Source organism: Microtus pennsylvanicus, chromosome 6 (assembly GCF_037038515.1).
Source record: "Microtus pennsylvanicus isolate mMicPen1 chromosome 6, mMicPen1.hap1, whole genome shotgun sequence".
Lineage (NCBI taxonomy): Eukaryota > Metazoa > Chordata > Mammalia > Rodentia > Cricetidae > Microtus > Microtus pennsylvanicus.
The window spans coordinates 73,998,658-74,024,841 of NC_134584.1; the positions used below are offsets into that span (position 1 = coordinate 73,998,658).

Consider the following 26,184-nt stretch of genomic DNA (forward strand, 5'->3'; position numbering starts at 1 on the left):
TGCTTCTGTTATTTCTATAGTTTTAGAAGATGTTTACTCCACAATTCCTGCTTACTCAGGGAAGCTTATATCATCCTCAGGACTCCGATGGAGTTGAAGATGAGACTGATATAGTTTTCCTTATCACCAAATTCAGGAAAGAAATTTACATAAGAGATTGAAAGTATAAAAGGGAGAAAAATATAAAAGCTTAAGTTGTTAATCTAAGATCTTTTATGTGAAATTGGTGGAACTGCTAGCTAAAATTATATACTTCTTTTGGGTTGAAAAGCCTGGAGAATCATCAAGTAAGTCTTACAAAAAAATTTAGTGATTGTGGAAAGCATAAAAACAGGGAATATTCTAATAGAAAGGATTCAGTTAATTTTCTTGCTTGCTGAGGATATGGATCTGAGAGGGATTATTTGTCTCACAGTCACAAGGCATTGGACTCAGCCCCCAGCACCATAGGAAACCAAACAAAATTCTAGAAAAAAATATCTCCACAAAATGAGATTCTTGGTGTCTAGAGGCCTCTGACAAGGGCTGTACCTGGAAACATCCCTAAAGCATGAGGCCTGTGTATGTGTGCTGTGTTGCTTAATTCTGTCTTTGAAACTGTAGTTCACGTGGCAGAATATGAATTAGACGGTTTAGCTCATGTAAATACATGACAAACACTTAAAACGTTCTGTGACTGAAATTTGGCAGTCTTCATGTATGATTATGTTCATGTGGTAGTGTTTCAATGTGGTTTTTCTTCCCCTTTAAAGTTGTTAAATTGCTGGAAATTAGAATGAAAACATTTTAGACTCAAAAAAAAAAATGCCGATCATAACACATTGGAAAGTTCCAGAAAAAAAAATTACCTAAATATTGAAAAGTGGTTACCAGTTGGGATTTCATGGGAATGAGACATGTAAGGTCAATATAAAGTTTGCCTAAATCAGAGATGCCATCTTTCAAAACTTTTATACATGTATATTTAAATGTTTGTTTAATATACTAGAAAAAGAGAAAAAAGAAGATCTTTTAATGTCTAAAAAGATATTGTTAAGAATGGTAATACAAGATTTGATAGAAGGTGCTGTAGGTACAAAACTTTAGACTCACCAGGATAGAATAGATAGTGGAATACTTTCTTTGAATTTGCCAATCCTAATGGACTGGATATTATGAATGTATTTCTTACTTGATAATTGTCCTTACTGTATATAGTTTTACTACATTAAAGTTAAAACCTTTTCTTTTTATTTAGACAAATGGAGAAATGTTGTGGGATATTTGTAAATTGTGTGAAAATGTATTGCTGTGATTTGTATAACTAAAAGCTAAACAGCCAATAGCTACGTAGGAGGTATAGGAGGCACTTACAGGAGAAGGAGGAAGTTATCACCAGACAGAGGGGAAACAGGAGGTGCAAGATGAAAGAAAGGTAAAAAGGCATGAGGCAAAATATAAATTAATATATAAGGATTAATTTATGTTATAAGAGTTAATGGGACAATCCTAATATAAGTCCTAGCTTTCATAATTAATAGGAAGTCTCCACATCATTATTTGAGAGCTTACTGGCAGGAAAGAAAAAGACTCCTTACAAAATTCTACAGAGACATCCTGTGGACCTCTCCTGTAAGAATGAAGCTAGGATTTCATTGAGCTTCTAAGTCGTAGTGCTGGTTTACAAGAAGATAACCCACTCCGTGGGCGCCTCCAACTCCATGAGGAACTTTTGAGGTTCAGGCACTAGCTCACCAGCGATCTCTGTGTAAATAATATTGGTTCTCAGTACTGGATATGAGGAGGAAGAAAAGCATGGCTGAGTCAGATAAAAGTAAATAAGAAGCAAGGAACAACACTGCAGTGTGTAACGCCCTTTTACAGGACCCCGTACTTCTGCACCAAGAATGCGATCCCAATCCCATGTGCCTTGTAAAGCAATATCCTAACTACACACTTTCCCATAAAAGGTTCTAAACTTCTTGCTTCACTTCTTCAAGGTTCTGGGTGATACCTGTTGATGCTCATGACATCCTTATTTTGAGGACGGCCTAGCATCCAGCCAAGTACAGATCAAGAAGAGAAGCCTAACCATTCAGAATCCATCCTGAACTGTGCTTAGGGAGAGGTAGGAGGGAAGCCCAGCTAATCAGAAACCATCCTGAACTTTACATACAGAAAGTGTGAGAAGCTGGTTAAAGCAGCAGCCGTGGCAACCAGCCCAGCTTCCAGTAATGAGCACCGTGAAAGGGACATGAAACCCTAGGTACAGGGTATTAACATGTAAAAGAATTCCAAGGTGATTTTGCCAGAAAGCTGCTTTTAGAGACATCTAATAAGCCTGTAGTAATTCCCAGAAACCCAAATCTGAGTATCACATATTATCAGACTGCATTGAAACTCCCATCCCTGTCATCTCTGTTATGGAATCCAGGCATATACACTAGGGATGTGAGGAACTCAAGGGATTTCTATATAATAATGTAAAGTCGGGAAGCATTTCCCAAAGCACAAGGTAGAATAATGACACCGAGATCAACTATGAGTTTGATTAAACTGAGATGTTTTGAATGCTTTGGTCTGTTCTGCCATTGCTATACCCAAATATCTGAGGACGGCACCTTTTCTAGACAGGAGGTCTTCGTAGTTCACAGCTTGGGGAAGCTAAAAGGTCAAGATCAGAGATTCCTCCTCAGATCCAGTACTGAGGAACCAACATTATTCCACAGATCCCTGGTGAGTGGGCACCCACTGAGTGGGTTATCCTCATTTAAACTAGCATTACTACTTAGAAGGTCAATGAAACCCTATGCATTAGCCTCTGCTGTGGTCTTCAGACAGTCCCACAGCATGCTATGGCAACACAGTGATAGGGAAAAGGGGGATCGGGATCGGGTTCCGCTTTTATAACTATGTTCTTTTGCGAGCTACTCCATTCAACGCAAGACCAGTGTGAATCCTTTTGTTAGAGCAGTCATGAAATGGACACCTCTTCACAGTCTGGCCACCTTTTACTACATGGCAGTAGAGACCCAGCTTGCAGTTCTGCAACCTGTTTGGATAAAGCATATCGAGACCATAGCACCATGTGCTTCATCCACATCTAAACAAAGCAGAATTTTTGTCATGTAGCCAAGGATTACTCAGTGTTTGTTTGTTTGATTTTTCTGCTATTACTACAGGAAATTGAAGTTAAAACCTCATACATACAGATCAATTCTTTTGCCACTAAGCTAAGTCCCACAGCAGTTCAGGATTATTCATTGTGAAGAAACTCCCTTGGCTGGCTATTCCCACTATCATCTGAGAATGATGCTGTATATGAAACCCAGGAATCAGACAGAGCTGAGGGTTCTTGTGGTATTTAGAATACAAGCATCTTTATAGGTCATAATCTCAACTAAACAGTGTCCCTGTTAAAAGCTGAGTATACTCAAGTGCCCACATAATATTTTTTTTTATTTTGTGTGTATGTGTGTATACCTGCATGTATGTATGTGCACCATGGGCATGCCTAGCATCCATAGATGCCATAAGTGGGTGCTAGACCCCCTGAAACTGGAATTACGGGTGGTTGGAAGCCATTATACGGGTGGACTCTGTTCTTCTATAAGATCACTAAGTGTTCTTTACCACTGAATCATCTCTCCAAACAACAACAATAAAATAATCAACTTCACAAAAGAAAACAGTATGTGTACTGCCTTCTATCTGAGTCTCGATCTTCTCAGTTCTAACAAGAGGGTGATTACAGCATGACCCCGTCAGTTTAGGTGAGCCATAGACATGTAATGCAATCAGCAGGGGGCCTGGCACAAGTCAGTCCTCAAAAGATGGTGAATATGCTAATGATGATACTTATTGCCTCATCTAGTCACATGGGGAGCATATAAATCTATTGAGAGCAAAAGAATGTGATAAAACATGGCAAATTAAATCAGCTCATTTTGTCTGTCTGGGGATATCCAAATCTTTAACTATCAGAGGCACTCACATACCCAATTGCTAACACACTGAGTAGCCTCCAGACTCTAGACTGACTGCTTCCTCCCAGTAAACTAGAGCTTAGGCTCAGCCCTAACCCCCCCTTTCTCTGCCATGGCAAAGCCATTAGCACTAAGAGGCATGACAATATATCCCAAATACAAACACTTCTCCCACCTCTGCTGGGACTACCATAGGGTTGATCTGGTCTGGATCTCTGTTCTGGGGAACAAAAAGCTTTGATGCCTCATTATTTAGAATGTTCTCTTCTTCTTTCTCTGACCCTTTCACTTTCCCCACCAGACACTTACTCCTGAGCCTATGAACACACATTGCCAGAATTAATAAGAAACATAAGATAAGATTTCAAGTTGCATAGAACCTAAGCAACTATTCATTGTTATCTACAATTCAAGTTCAACCGGCCATCTTGGACTTTGTGTGGCAACCCTATGTGGATGGCTTTCCATTGCCACCCAGTGGCTTGCTATTGGCCACCTGGAATAAAACTGTTTCTTTATGAGTGAAAACCTAAATCACTTGCAACAGCCTAACCCTCCCTGTACTCCTCTCTCCCTATTAAAGCTGCCCTTTAAGCAAGGCCATGTCTGACCTTAGGATATCAGCATTTGGTATTCACTACTCTGGAATATCTTCATTTAGATCATCGCTTTGTCTCTCTTCCGGCTTCATGGACATTCCTTTTTTCAAAGGAAATCTTCCCTCCTCTGCAAAAGCTCCACACTGTACCCATCAACTGTACCTTTATTTTGTGTATGTGTGTGTGCGTGTGTGCGTGCGTGCGTGTGTGTGTGCGCATGCATATGCTAGAAGACAACCTTACCTGTCATTCTTCAGATTTTGCTTATTTTTTTCCTTTTATGCCGGGTCTCTCACTAACCTGGAACATTAACCACACCCAAATTTTCAATATGTGGGTTTTAGAAACTTAACTCATTTAACACTTTTATCACTCAAGCTAACTTCTCAGCCCTACCTATTTATTATTTGTTTGCTTTGTTTTAGTCAGGGTCTCATTGTCTAACTCTGGCAGGACTGCAACTCACTATGTAGACCAGGCTGACCTCAAATTCACAGAGATCTGCCTGCCTCTGCCACATGAATTCTGAGATTAAAGTTATGCCCTATTATAACCTGTTGGCTTTCTCCCTTATTATTTTTAATGACCTTTCTCACTGGTAGATAGAATTGATTTATTATCTACTTCCCTCACTGAAAAGGAAATCCTGTAAAGCCCAAACTCTGTGTTGAAGCCATCAATGAATTCCCATGAGCTGAGAACACTGGGTAGCACACAGTAGGTATAGGGGAAAAATTCCCTAAAGAAAGGATAGATGCTCATGGAAAAACTATGCTTCTTTCCTCTCAAAAGAGTCATGACAGAAGCTATGCCAGCACAACACACCCAGCAGGTGTTGTTAACTTCACAGTTACATCTTGTGCTGGGCAAAGTGTGGTGTGCTGAGACGAGGAGAAAAAACTAAAAAACCAATGTGCCCTCTCTTGTGAATGACAGAGGAGGGAGAGGGAGGAAGAGAATCTGTCATTTGTCAGGTAGGACCACTGCCAACATTGACTTCCACCCACTAAAAAAGTAAAATTATTCTAATACTAATTCATTTTCCTTCTCTTAAAAGAGTCCATCTTCTCTTCATGGTAAACATTGTATGCCATACCTACTGAGAAATACCACATGCTTATGCTCACCCAAGATCCCTCACAACCAAGAGCATTAACTCTTCTCATCTTTCTGGGGAGGAAGTTGAAACTCACAAGAGTTAAGAAACTTACCTAACACAACATTGCTAAGTCAGGACTGGGGTGAATCATCTACCTAGCATGTGCAAGGCCTAGGCTTCTATCCCTGAAACAGCAAACAAGCTAGCACGCATGCACACACACTCAAATACACAAACACACAAACACACAAACACTGACACGTAGCTCTAAATCCAGAGCTAGCATATCAGGAAAAATCTAGGTCTTAAGACCCTGTGTAGTGTATCTTAGTGCCCGTCTGTCTCTTGGAGCTACAATGAGAAGAAAAAGGAGAGCACCTGTCTGTAGCAAACGATGTTCAGCACTGGGGCAGAGTGTCCACCATTATTCTCACCTCAGCTCTGCAAAGACCAAAGGGCTTCCAATGCCCCCAAGCTGCTGTCTAACTTCCTGACAAGTACCATCATCCTGGCCAGCACCTGCCCAATTTTTCTACTTCTGATATAAAGAGTAAATTGTCTGGGACCCCATCAATGAGTTCCATCCACTAAAAAAGTAAAATTATTCTAATAATATTTTTCCCTTCTTTTAAAAGAGTCCTCCTCTTCATGGTAAACATTGTATGGTACACTAATTAACAATCAATTAATTAATCCATTAACCATCTACTGTCTCCCCTTTGTTGACTTCTCCTAAACTTCCTGTCTAAGCATGAAAAGTTATATCAAACAAAAAAAAAACACTAAATTAAACACAAAGCCTAGTTTAGACTTTTGAGCCAGTAAATTAAAAATGATGGCTTCCACAGTGAAGGGATGGTCTCTTTTCTAAACAAGCCCATATTTAGAACTGTATATCATACTATGGGCTAGCAGATTCACTGACCTAATGTGTGTCCATTTCTCAGTGTGAGTGAGCACATATGACTGCATGTACATGTCCAGATAAGTTATTCAGGGTGCAGAAATGTAACTTTGGAACTTTCCAGAATTTGAAATGGCTAACCTCTCAGCACTAGACATGTGCCACTTGTTTGATCCATTGGTGGCACATGTGCTGCAGGAGGCAGAACTTCAGATCACACACTAAGGGGTGCAGAGACATTGCAGCTTACTGGCTCTGTTCAAACAGGGTACTGGAGGCCCTCTGACAATGGATGAAGGTTGTGTTCCTCACAGAGAGAGATCAAGAGACTTTACAGAGTACAAAGACAAATCAAAGAGAAACGAGACAAAGAGCGAAGGGAGAAGGAAGAAGTGGAGGACAAGAGAAAGGCATAAGAATAAAAAGAAAAAAATGAAAGAAGAGGAGAAGCAGAGGAGGAGAAAGAGAAAAGGAGGTACCAGGTATGGCACAGATGAAGGGAGATGTGTTAGGGATGAGGGAAAAGAAAAAATGAAGGAGAGGAGAGGCAGAGGAGGAGAAAGAGAAAAAGAGGTACCAGGTAGGGCACAGAATAAAGGGAGATTTGTTAGGGATGAAAAAGTAAGATTAAAAAAAAAAAGGAATTAGATCCCAAAGAGAGGAGATATCTTAATATATTGGGGACAAGAAAATAGAGAAAGGCAAAAAAGGGAAAAGAATGGGAACTCTGTGAAATCTTCAAAAGGAGGAATGAATAGAAATTGTCATAGGGTTTTTATTGTTGTAATAAGGAACAATGATCCAGGAAACTTAGAAGAATTTAATCAGGCTTTTGGTTCCAGAGAATGAGAGTCTATAATAGCAAAGCAAAGGCATGGCATCAAGTGGCCGAGATGAGTAAGAGATGAGCAGGAGGCAGAGAAAACAGTGAGAATGGTACCAGTCTTTGAAAGCCCAATCCCCACCCCAAAAAAATCACATCTCCTAATCATTCTAATATGACCAAGAATTCAAACATATGAGCATTTGGGGGCAATTCTCATACAAACCACCAGAGAAGAATAATGAGAAGGCAGACAAATGAAAGAATGTTTGGAGTTTTAAGCCCTTACAATGTATATCCATTGCATTGCACATTTCAGAACTTTCACACGTGATGCTCAGTAAATACTGGGGAATATAATTCACAACATGTTGGATGTGTCTGTCTGCGAGTCACCCTGGAAACAGCAAGTATGCTCACAGACTGAAAATTTAGCAGTAAGTTTAGAGATGCTGAGGGCAACGAAGATATTAGTCACCATCACGGCGTAGTCTACCTACCAAGTCTAGTCAGGATCCACATCCCCAGGAACCCCTTGAAGAAGATGGCCCAGAACATCTCCATGAACATGCTCCATGTCTACTGCCAGAGATACCACCAACTACACAGTAACCTCTGAGGCACTCTACATCTTGGCTGACATTTGTTATATTATGTTTGCTTGATTTTTTTCATTAATGTACATATTTTGGTGGCTTTGTAGTGGCATCTTATCATATTTCCTGATTTCTGCTGGTACATCTGAACACGGTTTTTAGAATTCCACCTCCACTAATCTTGTTTTGCTGTTGTTTACTGCATTTCACTGTACACCTTTCTGAGTCATTGCTCTTAATCTTGTTATCACAAATGAACAATTTCACAAACATCACTGTATGTGAAACTTCCACAACACGACAACACTTTCTCCTTTAAATAGCACTACCTCAAACAATTCTGCACATACTTGAGAAAGCCATGCCATTCCAAACTCCTTTATGTATTGGGCTTCTATGTTATACTTAGTTGCCACGATCCTAATACAAATGTCAACATCAGGTAGTAGAGCCCACTCCCACATTGACCACTGCTGTGAAAGCACAGAAGGCTCAGGTCATCTTTCTGAAGAAGGTGGAGTTACGTTTAGCCTGCATCAAACTTCTCCATTTCCAAATGCTATGGTGCCACTTTGCTGACACAGATATCCACACACAAAGTATATGGTTCTGATTTGGTGCTTGGTAATGGCTTCCTTACTAGTCTTCCAGCTTGCCTGATTCTGTGTGGCTCTGAGCTCTGTACATTGCTTCTTAGCTTAGAGTCTCCCCTGAGCTCTGTACAGAATAGACTCGTGGATAATAATAAATCCATTTTTGCTCAAACTCGTTCATTTTCTTGTTGGAGTGAACTCTGATGGGCACAGTACCGTGGCTAATTACTGGCAGAACAGGGATCAAAACCCAGGTCTCTGTGCTTCGAACTCCAGTGTGCTGACAGAGTCTCTTCCTCTGCTGTGTTCTTCAAAGAAGGATGAGTTGAAAGCCCCATGCTCTATTTTGAGGATACACTCATGAAAGAAAATGTTTGCCTTCCATACCCATCTACTAGTATGCTTCTTTCTCTCTGTGTTGAACTGCTGTTCAGAGACAAGATGCAGTGAGTCGTGAGAAGGAAGGACACTGTAGGCTCTTCCCGGCATGACATGACAGACAGGAATAGGAATACCTGTCTCCTGCAGATTATTTCTGGAAAAGAGTCAGTTGAGACATTTATTCCTTTAAAGATTAAACTCACTCCAGTAAATAGGGGTGGGGCCTCAATTGCAGTGGATGCTCATGGTCACCCGCATATGGGCAGACCCTCAAATTAGAACTAAAATGTCTAGAAGCACTAGCTGTTGAAATCCCAGCCTGGGTCACTGATCAAATATTTATTGAATTTCCATTCATCTAAGCCAACAGATTCCTTGCTGTTCATCAAATATCCTATTGCCAACGAAGATCTCTGCATCATCAATATGCTATTAATAGAATCTGCATGTTAATAATATTTCATGTAGCCCAGTCTGGCCACAGATGAAATTGAATTTCTGAATAACCTGCCTCAACTTCCTGAGTGGTAGAATTACAAATATGCATGTACATGCATGCATATATTACAACATGTCCAGTATATTCAGTGCTGTGGATCAAACTTATGTGTATGCTGAGCAAGCACATTAGCAGCTGAGCTACATCCTAAACCAAAGTATTTGTACTATAAGTGCCCTAACTTCATCCAAAATTACTCAAAAAGTTCTTCTTACAATCTTGCAGAAAAGAAATTACTTTTTCCCACAGCACTTTACTGATTCAATATTTTATACCCATTTATATTAATGCCTATCTGCTTGTTTCACACAGGTCTGGGGCTCCAATCAAAAACCAATCTTCCTATTTATATGAACATTTATGGCAAATATTATCTGAGAACCCATAGCAAGACAAATATGTCTTTCATATGCTGGCATTAAAAAAACTTTTCTTACTGACTAAAATATCTCATATTCTAGAATAAATGAAAGGAAGAAGCATTTACTAATGGTCAGAAGCCACACAGCCATGATGACATGGCTTACACCACTATCACATTCATAGATTTCCATAGTGGGCACTACAGTCTGTACCAGTTACTTCTCTTGTTGCTTGAACAAATAACCAGACAGAAGCAATATAAAGAAAGATGACTTTAACTTTCCCTCATAGTTGGAGAATATAGTTACTTGTGGCATATAAGTCGTGGTGGCTGGCACTGGAGGTCACAGGACATCTGCAGTCAGGAAGCAGAGAGAGAAATAGATGCTGATGTTCATTTCCCTTTCTTCTTTTTGTTAAATTGGGTAATTAGGATGGGTCTCCCTATCAACTGACAGGTATTCCCAGAAGCTCCTTTCCCAAGTGATCACTAATCCTGTCAAGTTGACGGTCAATATAAACTATCACAATGGCCTCCACAGCAATCCTGTTGATCACTCATCCAACTGCTATGATCTGGACGCTACTGTGAGATGTGGTTCAGAATCAGATGTGGTCAGCACTATTCCTGAAAGAGAAGCCAGGACGAAGGAGGCAAAGCAGGCCTCAGCTCATCCTTTGCGGGACTGCCCTAAGTCATGGCACCCACTGAGAGTGCTTTCAAAACAAGTGGAAAGAAAGAAGCACAGACAAGTGGACACTCATCACATGAATGCCAAAGAGTGAGACTAAGTGAGGAGAGAAGCTTTAGGAATTTGCTAATCTGCACATTTGCTTTTATTTCCCCTTTCATGTGAACATGATTCTAAAAAAAAAAAGGCACTTAAATAACTCTGAAGAGACTCTTTTACAAGCAAAAAGAAAGATTTGAGGGGATGAGATAACACTGTTACATAGTTTATTGAAAAGCCCTTTTTTTGTCTTAGCTATATATAAATGACAGTGTATCATACAGTCAGCGGCATTGAAAATGAAGAGAAATAGGGATTGTTTTGTAAAAAAAAAAAAAAAAACTTAAAATAAGACTTCAATCACTTTGACCACAAATATTTCTCTGTTGTTCAATTTTTAATTTATCCCTCTGTATTTAATTCCCAGGTCTATTTCCATCACAGCACATGGTCCCCTGAGGGATAGAAGATCATCATCACTAAGGGTTGTCTTAGGAAACTAGGAATTCCTGAAGCTTATGATATATGCACACTCTTAGGTTTATCCGAGACCGGATAATGGAAAAGCTGTGGGTAAAGATGCTATGGTCATAGATGGGCCAGTGATCAGAGGCTGGGGAGTACTACTCTAGTATAAACCCGTAAACCATGCTCCACCCTGCCAGCAAGCTTTATAGAATATACACTGAAGTTCAACTAGTATAGCATGTGCTGGGACTACATATAGTACCAGGCACTTCAGGGATCAAACACATGAAGAAGAGGTATAGTATGTTTGGGAAAAAAATGTAAAATGGAACGTGAGGACCACATTGGACACTACTAAGCGTTATGAAACAAAGACGAGATTCGGGAATCTCTGACACCATTAAAGCAGCACACCACCTACATGGTCAACCTCCTGATAAACAGGAGATAAATATTCCTATAGTTCAGGGCTTTTGGATAATCATTGTTATATGCTAATGTATCTTGCTGTAGAGAGACTACTATATCTCCAACTCTTTCCACATAAAGAATCAAGTTTTTCTTCCATTTCAACAAGCAGATTTTACACCAATTTTGCTTTCTGCCTTCCACTTATGCCGTTCTCCATAATGCGACTGTATACCCACCGAACCATTTAACCATATAGCAAGATGAATGTCCCATTTTCCCACAGCACCTACCCTCCATCTACTCCCTCATGATACCAGGTATGACTCATACATCAAGAGCATCAGTATACCCAGAACTAGCCAGAAAAAGATCTCTTAGTAATCATTCTGTATTTTGATAGCCAAGTCTATATCAATGCACTTCCTAACTTAGGAAACACTGATGATCATTCAAGTCTTCCTCCCAGACTCCATATGCTTAGCTCTAGACTAAGGCAGAAATGCATCTCAAGCTATAACCTCCTGTCCTTCCTTGTCAGTTTCTCCTACTACCTCATTGGGAGATCTATACCAGCTTATAATGTTAAAGAATCTGCCTTGAACGAGGTAATTACCTTCAGAGTTCCCTGATTTTGTTTTCATTATCCTTTCTGCCCTGGGAATCCTTACTGTCTGTCCTCAGTTCACCTGCAGATCTTCAAATTATTTATCTGCTACTTCCTGAAAAACATGTTAGATCAACTCTCTCTACCCCCTCTTCCAAAAGTTGGCCAATACAGACTCCATTTTTAAAGAAATTGTTTATCTTTTGTGTGTGCGCATGTGCATGTGTGTGCACTTTTTTTGATTTTGGTGGCTTTGAAAGGAAAGAAAGACTGGGAAATGGGGTCTATAGGGACAGAAATCTGGGGGGCACTAGGGATGGAGATATAACATGACCAAATATATATTTTTTTAAAAAATAAACTTACAAAAATATAAATAAACTGATATGCATATAAAAAGGATTATTTTATGAAATGAAAGAAATATAGGCTAAGAAAGTAGTCTAATTGATAGCATGCTTGTCTAGCATGCACGAGGCCCTGGGTTTGGTCCCCATACTGCATAAACCAGGCTTACTGGTGCAAGTCTGTAATCCTAGAACTCTAGAGATGGAGGCAGCAGGTAAGTACAGGGCAGGAAAGTTCAAGGTAAGCCTGAACTACATAAGACTTTGTCTCAAAAACAAAGAAGAGAGATAGAGAGAGAAGAAACACTGTAGTCAGTGGAAAATGAGGACCTTCACATCCACTCACTAAGTACTGGATGTTAATTCTCGACACCACAGCCTAGCACAGAGAAGACAATTCAGTGTGCACTCGGCATGAATGGAATGCATCTGACATGCAGTTTCTGGTCTCACCTTCATGCCTCTTTTCCATTCTGGGTTTGGAAAACCCCTATACCTCTTCTTTCCGAAAGCCCAGCAAAAAGCCAGATTCCAGCCACCAACAGGGACATTATTTAGATGAAAGAACATTTTCTGCAGTCATAGTTTGCAGAACCTTGCCAAGAAATAGCAAAGAAAAGCAATATAAATGTTAATTAGGCTAACTTTGACTTAGCCTAATCTACTGAAGCTCAACAAAGAAGGAATTAGACAGCTGAAGGGTCAGGAAAATGGGGACCCAAAGCAGAAGCTCAGAGGACTGGGGAGATTCAGGAGGATATCGGATTTTCAGGTTAATGAGCTTCCATGGAAAACAGAACACAGAGCTTCTTGGGGCTTTTCCATGAAGGAAGGCAGTGTTCTTGCTCTGGGACCTATGCTCCTGGGAAGGCATGAAATAGTGCCTGTCATGCTTGGTTATGTGTGGCAGAGATAAGAAGTAGTTTCCATGAGCCTCTGTCCAAACAGGCAGATAAATAAACCAGTAGTGACAAGACAGTATGTGGTACATGTTCCTAAGGGGCAGGCTCCAGATGTTACATGAACAAGGAAGAAAAGATCATCACTGCCTGGTAGTGTTAGAACACACTCTTCCTCTGGTAGTGTTAGAACACACTCTTCCTCTGGTAGTGTTAGAACACACTCTTCCTCTCAGAACTTGGGTGATAAAGCCTGGTTGATTTCTAAATTTAGGCCCAGACAATTCTACAGAGTGAGTTCCAGGACAATCAGGGCTACTCAAAAAAAAAAAAAAAAAAAAAACCAACAACAAAAACAAACACCTGTCTCTAAATAAATGAATGAATAAATAATTTTTTAAAGTATATATAAGGTATCACTGGGTAAATGGTGCAGGGCAGCGCTAGATCAGGGAAACAGAACCTCACAAAGAGGATGCTAAATTGCAGAAAAGCAGTAAGAATAATGGGCATAATGACATTATGTTTTGCTAGTAATGTGCCTTCCAGCAAAGGAGATCTGCATGATAATTCCTATAATGTGAATGCTACATTCCATGGTAAAAGGAGCTGTGAAAATACGATGAGTGCCCAAGATGGGGATATTATCCCTAAATAGACTTCATGTCACTGCAAATGTCCCTGTAAGAGAAGTATATGGAGAAGGTTCAAGTCAGAGTACACAGCATTGTGGCAGAAGATAAGAGATTGGAGAGATGTGCTTTGTAGAAAGAAAAAAAGAAGAAAGGATCACAAAGCAGGTAATGTAGGTTATAGAAGCTGAGAGCAGTAAGGATAAGGACTATCCCTATATCCTGGACCTGACACACTGCCTCTAAAAATGATTTTTAAACATCAAACCTCCAAAATGGTCATCAAACATGGATTATTTTCAGCAAGGAAGCATTTGGTAATGTGTGATAGCTGCAAAGGGGTATATCTTCAGAACTACTGAGAGATAATGAAAATGATCAAGCAAACCAAATCCATGACGGAAGGGTTTGTGCATTGGGCTATATTCATGGACTTGAGCAGGACAGGAAAGGCATCAGCCGAGAGATACCATAACAAGATTGCCCATGGAAAGTACTGCATCTATTCATTTGAACTTCTTAAATCTTAGGAATCACAATGTGTCTAATTCTTCATTTTACTGACTTTCCTTTCTTTTATTGTAGACTATAATAAATTTTATGGAAAGAGGGAAAAGTTGGTGTAATAGGTGATGATCTCATCCCTCTCAATTCTATCCTAATGTTTTCAAAGATGCAGCCATGCACGGCAGAGCTGTGACCTGGGTGAGCGTGTGTGCGCACACTCAGAACTGTACCAGAAGTTAAGAATTACACCCCCCCCAAACACTAGCCAGAGCACTGTTGGATGAGAAAAAAGACCCCAGAATCTCACTAGGCTCTGACTGCAGGAAGGGTTATGGTAAACAACACTTACTGAGACTCACCTTGCACCCAGACTTCCATGGTCATTCTCCTATAGACATTTGACCATCATTCTTTCTCAAAGTTCTCTCAGCTATCAAGAAATCTAAGCTTTATATGACTGAGTCTGGTTCCTTGAGCACATATAGTATAAGACACAATACCCATCAGAGAGACCAGAGATAATCCAGTAACTCACACACACTCCAACCTCCAACCCAGTCCTAGTCTACATTCACAAAAGGTTTTCCGGCACCCTGTCCCATGTACACACCTCTGCAGTCTACTATCTGCTACTCCTTAGTATGAATGTTGCTTGCAGCTAAAATAAGCACTAAGGAAGCACCAAGCAACCCTGGATATGATCAAACTGCATCTGTTCTGGCACTGAGATAACAGGCTAGACACACAGAGGTTCCAAGCCAGTACCTTTCTGTCACCAAAAGAAAGGGCCTGAAGGCAGTGGGTTTTCCGACCAAAGGGAGATCCGAGTTGAGCTCTGATCCAATGTCTTGACACTGGGCAGTCACTTGATCTCAAACAAAAGATGGATCACTGCTTTTAGAGTTTTGCAACAATAATATCTGACACAACTGAAAAGCAAGGATGCTTTCTGAGCATCAGACTTCCCAACCACAAAGGACTGTGTGTTGGTAAAACATCAAGCACAGCTAACAGCGCACTGCAAGGCTCAGTGCTCAGTCTGAGCTGTTTAAAGAGTATTGTATTTGACCATGCCCACAGGCCTATTCTGTCCACTTCTCATTTTAGAAGCTGTAATGGTGGCAAGACTTAGTTTTGAAGATAAATATAGGAAGATAAGACCTACAAGACCAAAAGGAGCCAACCTGGAGTCTGCCTGGAGCTGTCAAAGGTCTTATCTGTGCCTAGCTACCAAGTGGTGTTTCCTGAGTGCCTAGCAACAGGCACTGTCAGAGGTACTGATTGTGCCTAGCCAATGAGATAAGAGCCAACTGTCAATGGATCAAACCACCTGGGTGCTGGGAGGATAGTATATAAGCCCCCATGTTGTTAAATAACCGAGTCTGCTGTAAGCCTTCTACCTGACTCCTAGCATCTGCGTTCGTTGATGATGTGCCTTTTCACACAACCCCAGAAAGACATTAAGACCCAGCATCAGAAAAACACCTCCAATTCAGTAGGTATAAAGAGTTATGCAGTTCATGAAGACTGTGATGAACAAGCAGGTGACAAAATACCACTAATAAATTACAACATAGTAGCCACCTGCTATATCCCTACTTTATATCTCCAATGAATGCCCTGCTATCTGTCTTCTGATGCCTTTCTTCACTATCCTACAACATCCCCTAAGCCATATGTGACTTAGTCCCCAAAGAATACAATGACTTACCAGGGTAACATATTTTTCTGCTCAATTCTTCAGAATTTCTTGTCATTCTATTATGATTAGAGTATCTTTCAATCATTGCAAACAGTCACAGGCCAGGTTCTAGACCTTATACTTCATTATACACACTATCATTGCCATCCATGACGAAGAGACAACAATCACCAAAGCACCACAGCTGGACAAGCAGGGTGTCCGCCCAATGATGTAAGCTTGACAAATGCAGGATTCTGTGAGATATATTTTATATTCCTTTATTTTAACTTTTAAAATCTATATGCATTGTTTATAGATGAAATAACTGGAGCTCAGAAAAGGAGCATGTTCCAAGAGTACCATAGATTATAACTGAAAACTGCTTCCATCAATAAATAGATTGAAACACAGGGCTGCCCCTCACAGTTAACACCACCTTGTGGGCAACAGTAAGAAAGCAGCTTTCCAAAGATGAGCATTCTACTTGGCTCTGTCTTCCCAGAGACATGATGGCTGTGTGTAGTTTGATCGGGACTGTGTTTATTTAATCCCATCATACTGGCTGCATATAAATGCCTGCAGTTCTCCTCTGGGAGATTTTCCTATTATAGCCAGAATGGTTCATAAGGCTCAGACTCTCACCTAGGACAAGCCACAAGAACACTGCCTTCATAGCTAAATGGAGCCTTCTCACCAGCCTGAGGAGGAGGAGGCTCCCTAGAAGGGCACCACCTGAGATGTGGGGTAGGCAGCCTCAAGGTGATGACTGGGAAAAGTGAATCTTTGCAAGGGAAGCATCCTAGGCAAGGAAAAGAGGCCACAGGTTCAAGTGTCCTCTCTTCCCCACTATTGTGTGACTCAGAACAAGTTAGCCTTGGCCTTATGTAAACTAAGAACATTCCTAAGTAAGTGACTTCACATCTTTGCAAAATTCCTTTGCTAGCACTAAGTGGACTCTCACAAACACAGCCTATGACTTTGGGAGAATGATCTAGCTCTTCAGGGGTGGAGATATACAGGGGTCTAAGTGGTCTACAGAAAGGTTATATTTCTCAAAACACATGAGCAAGACCCTAAAAATGTACCTTTTTCTACTCAAAAGCAGTCACCAGCACTGATTCTTCCTGATCCTGACACACATTCTGGACTCACTGCAAAATGAAAGCAATCCAAATCACCATGAGTACATCACCATCCAGTATCAAGTCTATCCCCTACAGTTGATCCAGTAGAGATACACAAGAGCAATGATGACTGAATGATGCCATGGCCGGCAAAGAAAAAGCGTGAGAAGAGGCAAAAGCACCTGGGCATCCATCCTGCACTGCCTCTCAGGGATGTCTCTCAGGACCACATTTGTCCTGTGGCCTCGATTACCATACTGTGTCATTCAATGGGAAAACCCAAAGAATACTGAGGTGGGTAAGAGAAGCACTCAGGTGCCATATAATCAAATTTGTAAAAATCAATCTTGCCATGTATGGTCTTTGGGACTGAGAATGGCTCCAAGTGTTAACAGCTGGAGAGCCCAAAACTACATCTGCAGGACACAGCCAAGACTTTTCAGACACAGGAATTCAGGCACATATGTTTTCTCCTGCTTCCTGCCTCCAGTTGCACTGGCTTCCTAGCCAATTTCACACCCAGCTCTCAGCTCTTTGAAATCATAAGAATCTTTTAAAATATCAAGATAGTTTAGAAAAGTGTCAATTTGGAAGTATCCTGATTGGCAGTCTCAACCTGAAGGAATACAGACAGGTTTGGGAGAAGGAAAAGAACATGATTATGTTGCTCCATTTAGCTTCCAGATGGAGCTGCCTCCCACAGGCAACCCACATACCCAAAAACTGATGTCACTACTGGGATTTTAGTAGTACTGTGTGGGTGTGGGGGTGAGTATCCCCATAGAGATCAACAACAATGAACACAGCTGAGAAAGTTGGGGAGACAGAAACTAGGGAATCACAGTATATTTAGCTCAGGAAATATCTCAAGAAGAGTCACCAGGCAGGGGTCCTTCAAGTGGTTGTTTGTGCCACTTTGATAGAACCAGGCTTATAGTGAGACAGTGATACTTGAGCAAACTGCTGAAGTCTGAAGTATAGGGAATGATGCAGCTCCAAAGAGCATCTAGTAGGACCTTTAGGAAAAATTCCCCTCACTGTCTTATGCAATGAGGGAATGAAACACAATCCTATGTTTTCCACTGTGATGATCTTGTCACCCAGGATAGAACAGAACCAACTGACAGTGAAGAGAGAACAAGGGAGTCAGTAGATGAGGGAGAGCAGGAAGAGAAACTGGAAAAAAAAAGGGAAAACGAGAGGGGGGGGAGAGAAAGGATAAGAACAAGGAGGCAGAGTAATTATGATGGTGTATCAGGCATGGTGGCTTTTGAAGAAAAAGTGACATACAAGGTGTCTAAAGTAGTGACTCCAAAATATCCCAGTCCGGGCTGGCTAGAGAAAGAGCTCAGGTTTAAAGTACTGGGTATACAGACCGCTTTTAAGGCAAAGATCCATGTCCAGAAGCAGATGGCAGGCACACACACACACACACACACACACACACACCACATATACAGGCATAGATGTACACGTGAGCACATCAAGAAAAAAATCCACAAACAAAAAAAAATTCATTTATGGATGTTCTTTCTCTCACAGTCTTTGTTGGGGCTTCTTTATTCCTTATAGATTCTTTGCATATATATTATGGTTTCTGATTTTATGTTTTTATAGGATATCTGTATATGCAAATATGTGTGTCTCTGTCTATATGTATTTCTTTGGCTCTTTTCCTTCTCTTTCTCTGTTTTATACTATTCTGGTATGTTTTGTTTTATTTTTACTAATTTTTTAGATGCCTGTATCTTAATGAAAGAAAAGTGTGGATTTGGGAGAACTGAGGAGGATCTGGGAGAAGTTTCCGGGGAGAGGGGGATACTATCAGAATACATTCTATTAAAAAATCTATTTTCACTTTTTACAAAGCACTTGCTGATCTGGCAGAGAACTAGAGTTCAGTTCCCAGCACCTACATGGCAACTCCAGTTCTGGGAGATTCAACACTCACTTCTTGTCTCCCCAGGCTCTGTACACCATGGTGCACATATATTCATGCAGGCAAAATACTCATATACATAAAAGTAAGTGAATCTTCAAAAAAATACCTAAGTCTAAAGAATATAAGGTATGATGAAGGTTAATTATGATAGTACACTTGATGGGATTTAGAATCACTGTGGAAATAAAACGCTACACATGTCCAAGAATTTATCTAGATTATGTTATCAGAGTTGGAAGACTCGCACTAATTGTGGACAGCGCCATCTTCTGGGCTGGGGTCATGGACTTAATAAAAAGGAGAAAGTGAGCTGAGTACTAGCATTCATTTGTGTTTCTTGATTGTGGATGCAAAATGACCAGTTGCCATAATCTCTTGCCTCTTTGACTTCGCCACCAAAACATACTGAACCCTCCAACTGGGAGCCAAAAATAAATGCTTTCTTCCTGAAGATACCTCTTAATAACAGCAGCAATAACAAAAGTAACTAATGCAGACAGAATAGCATTGACTCATAGTTCCAGAGACTGGGAGTCCCAGATAAGGTTTTCAAGGAGCTACTTTACTTTGAGGCCACTGCCCATGGATTGTAGATGGCTGCTTTCTCCCTCTGGTCTCACACTGCCTTCCTTCTGAACCTGTGAGTATCCTGATCTCCTCTTCTTACATGGATAGTCATGTTTGATCAAAGCCCACCTTTTAGATCCCATCCCTAGACTGATTGCTGACTATTCCTTAAAGGCTCAACAATCACTAATAAAATTTGTACCACATTATTCCCCATTCTTGTATAAATTTTTTAATCTTCTTGAATTGCTTGTAAACACTTGGTTCTCATGAGCTGTTGTCTTTGGAGCCTTTGGAAAATGCCCAATAGTGCTTTATTTATACAGCTTTTCAAATAACTGGTTTGTTGAATGGAAATGTTATTTTGAAAGTGGAAATGTACATATAAGGTGTAATGGATTTCCCCGCACCTTCCAAAGGTTTGACAGTAGAAGAGCATACATAACAACTGTCTTGCATTCTTTTTAAGTAAGAGGAGGGCTTAATAGACTTCAGGGACTTTGCCTTATTCTGTAATAGGCAGAAAGCCAAACTCACAAGCAGCTTCTTATTGCATTTTATCTGTTGGTGATACTTCTCTGATACAGTCTGGACAGGAGGAAGACAGATGGATAGAAGGTCCTGGCTCAGGACTGCTGCTGTCCTCAGCCATGGAGCAGTAAGTGGTCTTGTCACCTCTTACAGCAACTTAAAGCTGGGAAAGATGTTCAGAGGTTACCAAGGCTAATTGATTCATCTTTTAACCTACCCACATATCAACTATGTATCCATCCAACCTTCTAACCTTTCTACTCACCTATCCATTCATCCACCTCTTTACGCATTCACCTGCCTTTCTATTTATCCACTCACGTATTTAGGCATTCAGCAATAATTTACCAGGAAGTAATGTTTGTATACTGAGCACCCCAAGAAGCACTAAAGTAGTTTGAAATATAATGTGGAGAATAGTCATCGATCAAATCATGTTTCACTGAAGGTGGTGAGTTCATGGCTGAATGCCCGATAAAACACAAGGATGGCAGGGCTTTTTTAAAAATTAAGTTTTATTTTTATTTTATGTGTGTTATTGTCTGCTTGTAGGTTTGTGTACCATGTGCACTCAGTAATCATGGAGGTCAGAAGAGGGTATCAAATCCCTTTGTACTAGAGGTCCTCTTAAAGAGCAGTCAGTGGTATTCTTAACAGCTGAGCTACCTCTCCAGTTCCAACGACAATAGCTTTTAATACCTTTCTAAAATTCAGTGACTCTAAGAAACAGTTAAAAAAGTAAAGCATGTAATAATTAGAGAGAGGAGAGAGAGCTTTAGATAGCGGTGGCATCTGGACAGAGCAGGATCAAGTCCAGTATTAAATTGTTTCTGTCTTTACAGAGAGTTGTTGATACATGAGGGTGACCTTGGCATAACACATACACATGCACACACACTCAGATCTAGACTCAAGTTACTACCTAGACTCACCTTGCATGTGAGTCTGAGCTTCACTTTGTTTAGTTCTGAAACCCTCTGGTCACTTACTTAACTCCTTGGGTTTGGCTCCCTTGTCCACAGAACAGGCCCTGAGATTACCTACTTTACAGGCCCAGGGTGGCTGCATGGAATGGTAGAATGTTTTTTCAAGGATTTGGGGTTCTGAACTTATATTCAGCTCTTCTAAAAGGCAGTGTTTTGACTTTTGAGAAGCTGCTCACTTTCTGTCCTATTCTCCCAAGTTAGATGAAGACACAGTGGTGTAAGTGCTGGGTCCTGTTCTGCTGGCTTCATTTGGGCTGTAGCTCATGCTCTTTCTCCAAAAGCACTTTACTGAGTCAACTCACCAGCTCGAAATATGGGTTTTGAATAGAAGCTCCAGCTGTCTGAAAATAAAATTGGGGGCTAACGTCTGTTTCAAATTGAATGGTGAACATTTTATACTTAAGGAAAGTGAAGCCCAGGGATTGGAGTGGCATCATCACTAAACCAGAAGAGACTACTTCAAGATTCAATGTTAGGAAATTGCATCTGGAGAGATTATATAACCTGGTGGCTCCCTTGATGATGCCCTTGAATTGGTCAAAAAGTCAGCTTCAACTGAAACAACGGCCCTCTCTAAGAACCTCAGGCAAGTGGAAACAGACCCATTACAGGAGCAATGCCCTGCAACAGAAGCACCCAAGAGGACAGTATTCACTGGTGTGGAAGTCCCACTGGCAGTAAGGAAGGGCAGAACGGCAGTCTGCTACTAAGCAACTAGAGGAGTTCTACCCTCCATCTATAAGCCATGGTGCATCATCAGGAAACCCTAATGTAACTCCAAACAAGGTCCAAACCAGAAAGAAACAAGTGGATACACAGAGGACAGCAACAGTAGTTAGAGACACAGCAACTGAGAGAGGCAGAGGAGAAGAAAGGAAGATGGAAGGTAGATATGTGCACAGGGATACGGGGACGGGAAACACCCTATCAAGGCCAACAAGCAAAGGCCAGTCTCTCAGAAAGGGCAGGGGCTTGAGGTGTGGCTCAGTACAGAGAGCGTACCTAGAAAGCCTAAGGTACTGGGTTCAGTCTCCGGCACTGGGACAAACAAACATCAACAAAGGCATTAGAAGGTAGAAAGAAGAGGGGCCAATGATCTCACTTGGCCCCTGCACCTTTCTGTGGTCTCAAATGAAATGAAATTTAATAGAGTTTTCTATGGCACACAATCTACTGTCTCTAAGAATGTGCCACTGCTGTCCTTGAGGAAAGCAGTCTAATAAACATTTCTGAACAGTTACAATGGCAGCAAAGTATTTAAATGCAGCAAAACTGTCTTTCCCTGTGACTAAACTGTTTGGTGTTTAGCCTCCAATCTTCCCTTTGTGGAATCCCTGAATCATGAAAGCAAAGCATACCATTGGAAGGCTGAATTCCCAATGAAGCTCCAAGTTTCATTTCATATCTAGTTTCTTATAACTAAACAGTTTTATTATAAAAGGAGTGTGGGGACTGATATAGCTAGAGAAGATAGAAAATAGAGATTTCAGGGAATGATTACACAAAACAGTCCCAGAAGGTTTGACCGTTTAGATGCTCATTAAAGAAATGGATGTATCATGTTTCAAAAAATAGTTGCAGTTTACCCTAAACTGGATAGAGAAAAGCAAAGAGGTTATTTCTACTCCAGTCTGGAACCACATGAACCTTTGGCCAGCAATGCCCTACGCTATGCAATTTATTCAGAAGACAAATGCAGGTTCATTCTTTTGCTCCTAAGAAGAACCTCAATTATACTCTGGGATTCACTCATCCCACAATTACTGGTGGTTAATTGTGAAAACTGTAAAATCAGCACACACTGATGAAAAATGCAAATCAGATGGACACCTTGAATTCTCTACTTGAAGATTTGAGTTCAGGAATTTGTTTTGTCTTCCTAGTTACCATTTCTTACCCAGAAAGAGTAAACCCACATATTTGCTTGCTCTTTCTCAGTATATATAGCTGAAAATTCACCTCCTTTCTACTGTTGCTGGGAATACAAATTGGCCTAGACACTATGGAAACCAGTATAAAGGCTTTTAAAATACTAGGAATAAAACTGCCATATGACCTGAACTGAAATCAGTAAGTCAGAGGACAAAGCTGGAATAAGTGCAATGCTCACATTAAAGGCATGTGCTACCATGCAGAAACTCTGTGTGTGTGTGTGTGTGTGTGTGTGTGTGTGTGTGTGTGTGTGTGTGTAAATATGCATGTGGGTATGTGTGTGCAATGGCAGAGGCAACAGAGAGCTGGTTTCCCCATCTTGGTGCTGGTGATGAAACAACTCAGGTTGTCAGATATAGAACTATTATGTATTACTCACAGAAGCCAACATGTGGAATGGATGCCTGCTGAGAGAAGACTGCATAAGGAAAATGTGTTATAGTAGCTGGGAAGATAGTCAGGTAAGTACAGGGTTTGCCATGCAAACACAAGGACCGCAGTTCAGATTCCCAACACCCATGTAAAAGTTAAGTGGGCACTGTGTTCCACCTACGACCTCAGCACATGAGAAACAGAGACAAGGAATCCCTGGAACAAGCTGGCTAACCAGACTAGACAAGATACAGTGAGCTCGAAGTTTAGCTAGAGACCATTTCTTAATTATACAGGGTAGAAAGAGAGTGAGAAAGACAAGTGATATCAATTTTGGGTCTTTATATGCTTACATATACATACATCAGTACCTATATATACCCATATATGGACATGCATTCACAAAATAAATACAAATGTGTGTATGTAATATATATGTATTATATATATATATATAACATACACACACATACATATACATACACACACATATCACACGTCCAGATTTCCTCCAGTATATACAGCAGTGGTTCCCAGACCCTAGTGAGTACCAGGATCATAGTAGGGCCACTGTCCCAGAGTATCTGCCTAAGTAGGTATAAAGGGGGCTGGACTATAGAATTCCAAACAAGTTCTCACTTAGCACATTGTCACCCCCTTAACACTAACTTAAAGTTGTCACTCATGCAGATAAGTTTCAAATGCCATTGGACAACACCCCATGCTAACATGTTTGGATCCTCCCTAACTTAAAAATGGGATTTCCTGTTATTGTTCTAAAACCAACACTAAGAAATCTCCAAGGAGCCTACAAACCATTGCAAGTTTATTTAATTTGATTCTCCGTTACTAACTACTAAGTTCAATTTCATATTCCCTGCTAAATAAATTATTCGTTTTTTGCACAATCCATATTGAAATGTTTACTCACTCACATGCTTACACGTTATCAAAACACATAGCCCCAGCTTTATAAAGTAGGAAGAAACCTATGAACTCTAGTCTAGCTCCATGGAGATACAATTTTAACTCAAGGACACAGAAAATAGCAATCACTAGTCATTAATAGTCCTTAATATAGATGGACTCAACTCACCTATAATAAGAAACAGGCTAACAGATTGAATGTAAAAACAGAATCTATCCTTCTGCCGCATACAAAAAAACACACCACCTCAAAGATAGACATCACCTCAGAGTAAAGGGATGGGAAAAAAAACTTTTCCAATCAAATGAACCTAAGAAACAAGCTGGTGTACCTATCCTAATATCTAACAAAATAGACTTCAAACTAAAATCAATCAAGAGACAAAGAAGGACATTTCATATTAGTCACAAAAAACTGCATCAAGAGGAGAGCTCAATACTGATCATCTACGCCCTGAAAACAAGGGTACCTCAGATGTAAAAGAAACACTTCTAAAGCTTAAATTACACATTAAATACCACACACTAGTAGTGGGAGACTTCAACACTCCACTCAGACCAATGGGCAGGTCTGTTAGACAAAAAATTAACAGAGTAATAAGGGAACTAACAGATGTATGACTCAAATGGACTTAACAGGCATCTATGGAATATTCCATCAAAACATAAAAGAATATACCTTCTTCTTAGCACCTCATGGAACCTTCTCAAAAATTGACCACATACTAGGTAACAAAACAAACTTCAGATGCAAAAGAAAAATAGAATAACCCCATTTATCTTATCAGATCACCATGGTTTAAAATTAGAATTCAACAGCATAGCTAATTCCAGAAAGCCCCAAAACACATGTAAATTAAACAATGTTCACCTGAATCATCAATGGGCCAAAGAAAAAATGAAGGAAGAAATTAAACACTTACTAAAATACAATGAAAATGATCGCACAACATACCCAAATTTATGGGACATAATGAAAGCAGTGTTAAGAAGAAAGTTTGTAGCACTAAACACCTACATAAAGAAGCTGGAAAAATCAGACACTAGTGAATTAACAGAACATTAGAAAACTTTAGAACAAAAAGAAGCAAACTCACCCAAGAGAACTTCACTGCAGGAAATAATCAAATTGAGAGCTGAAATCAACAAAACAGAAATAAAGAAAACAATACAAAGAATCAATGAGACCAAGAATTTGTTCTTCAAGAAAATCAACAAAATAGACAAACTGTTATCTAAACTAATCAAAAGGCAGGGACAAAAAATCAAAATTAACAGAATCAGAAATGAAAAAGGGGTCATAACAACAGACACGGAGGAAATTATACTTGGAAACCCTGTACTCCACAAAATTGGAATACTTAAAGGAAAAGGACAACGTTTTGAATCAATATCACTTACCAAAATTAAATCAAAACCAGATAAACAAATTAAATAGACCTATAACTGCTGAAGAAATAGAAACAGTCACCAAAAGTCTCCCAACCAAAAAGAAAAAAAAGCCTAAGAGCAGATGGTTTCAGCTCAGAATTCTACAAGATTTTCAAAGAAGAACAAATACTTAAATTGTTCCACACAATAGAAACAGAAGGAACATTGCAAAACTCTTTTTATGAGGCTACAATTACCCTGATACCCAAACAACAGCAAGACATTACTAAGAAAGAGAATTACATATCTATCTCATTCATAAACATT

At 40.1% G+C, this 26,184-nt stretch overlaps 1 protein-coding gene across 7 annotated transcripts in view; it reads right to left on the reverse strand.

Annotated features, from left to right (window-relative positions):
• Large1 (LARGE xylosyl- and glucuronyltransferase 1) overlaps nt 1-26,184 on the reverse strand; it is a 464,139-nt gene that overhangs the window by 260,558 nt on the left and 177,397 nt on the right. For 4 of the 7 annotated variants that reach the window (XM_075976470.1, XM_075976472.1, XM_075976473.1 and 1 more), the window contains one exon: nt 25,584-25,622. The exons of the other annotated variants lie outside the window; for them this stretch is intronic. In XM_075976470.1, the coding sequence (XP_075832585.1) occupies nt 25,584-25,622 (39 nt within the window). The remainder of the gene's footprint in view (nt 1-25,583; nt 25,623-26,184) is intronic. 7 annotated transcript variants of the gene reach the window in all.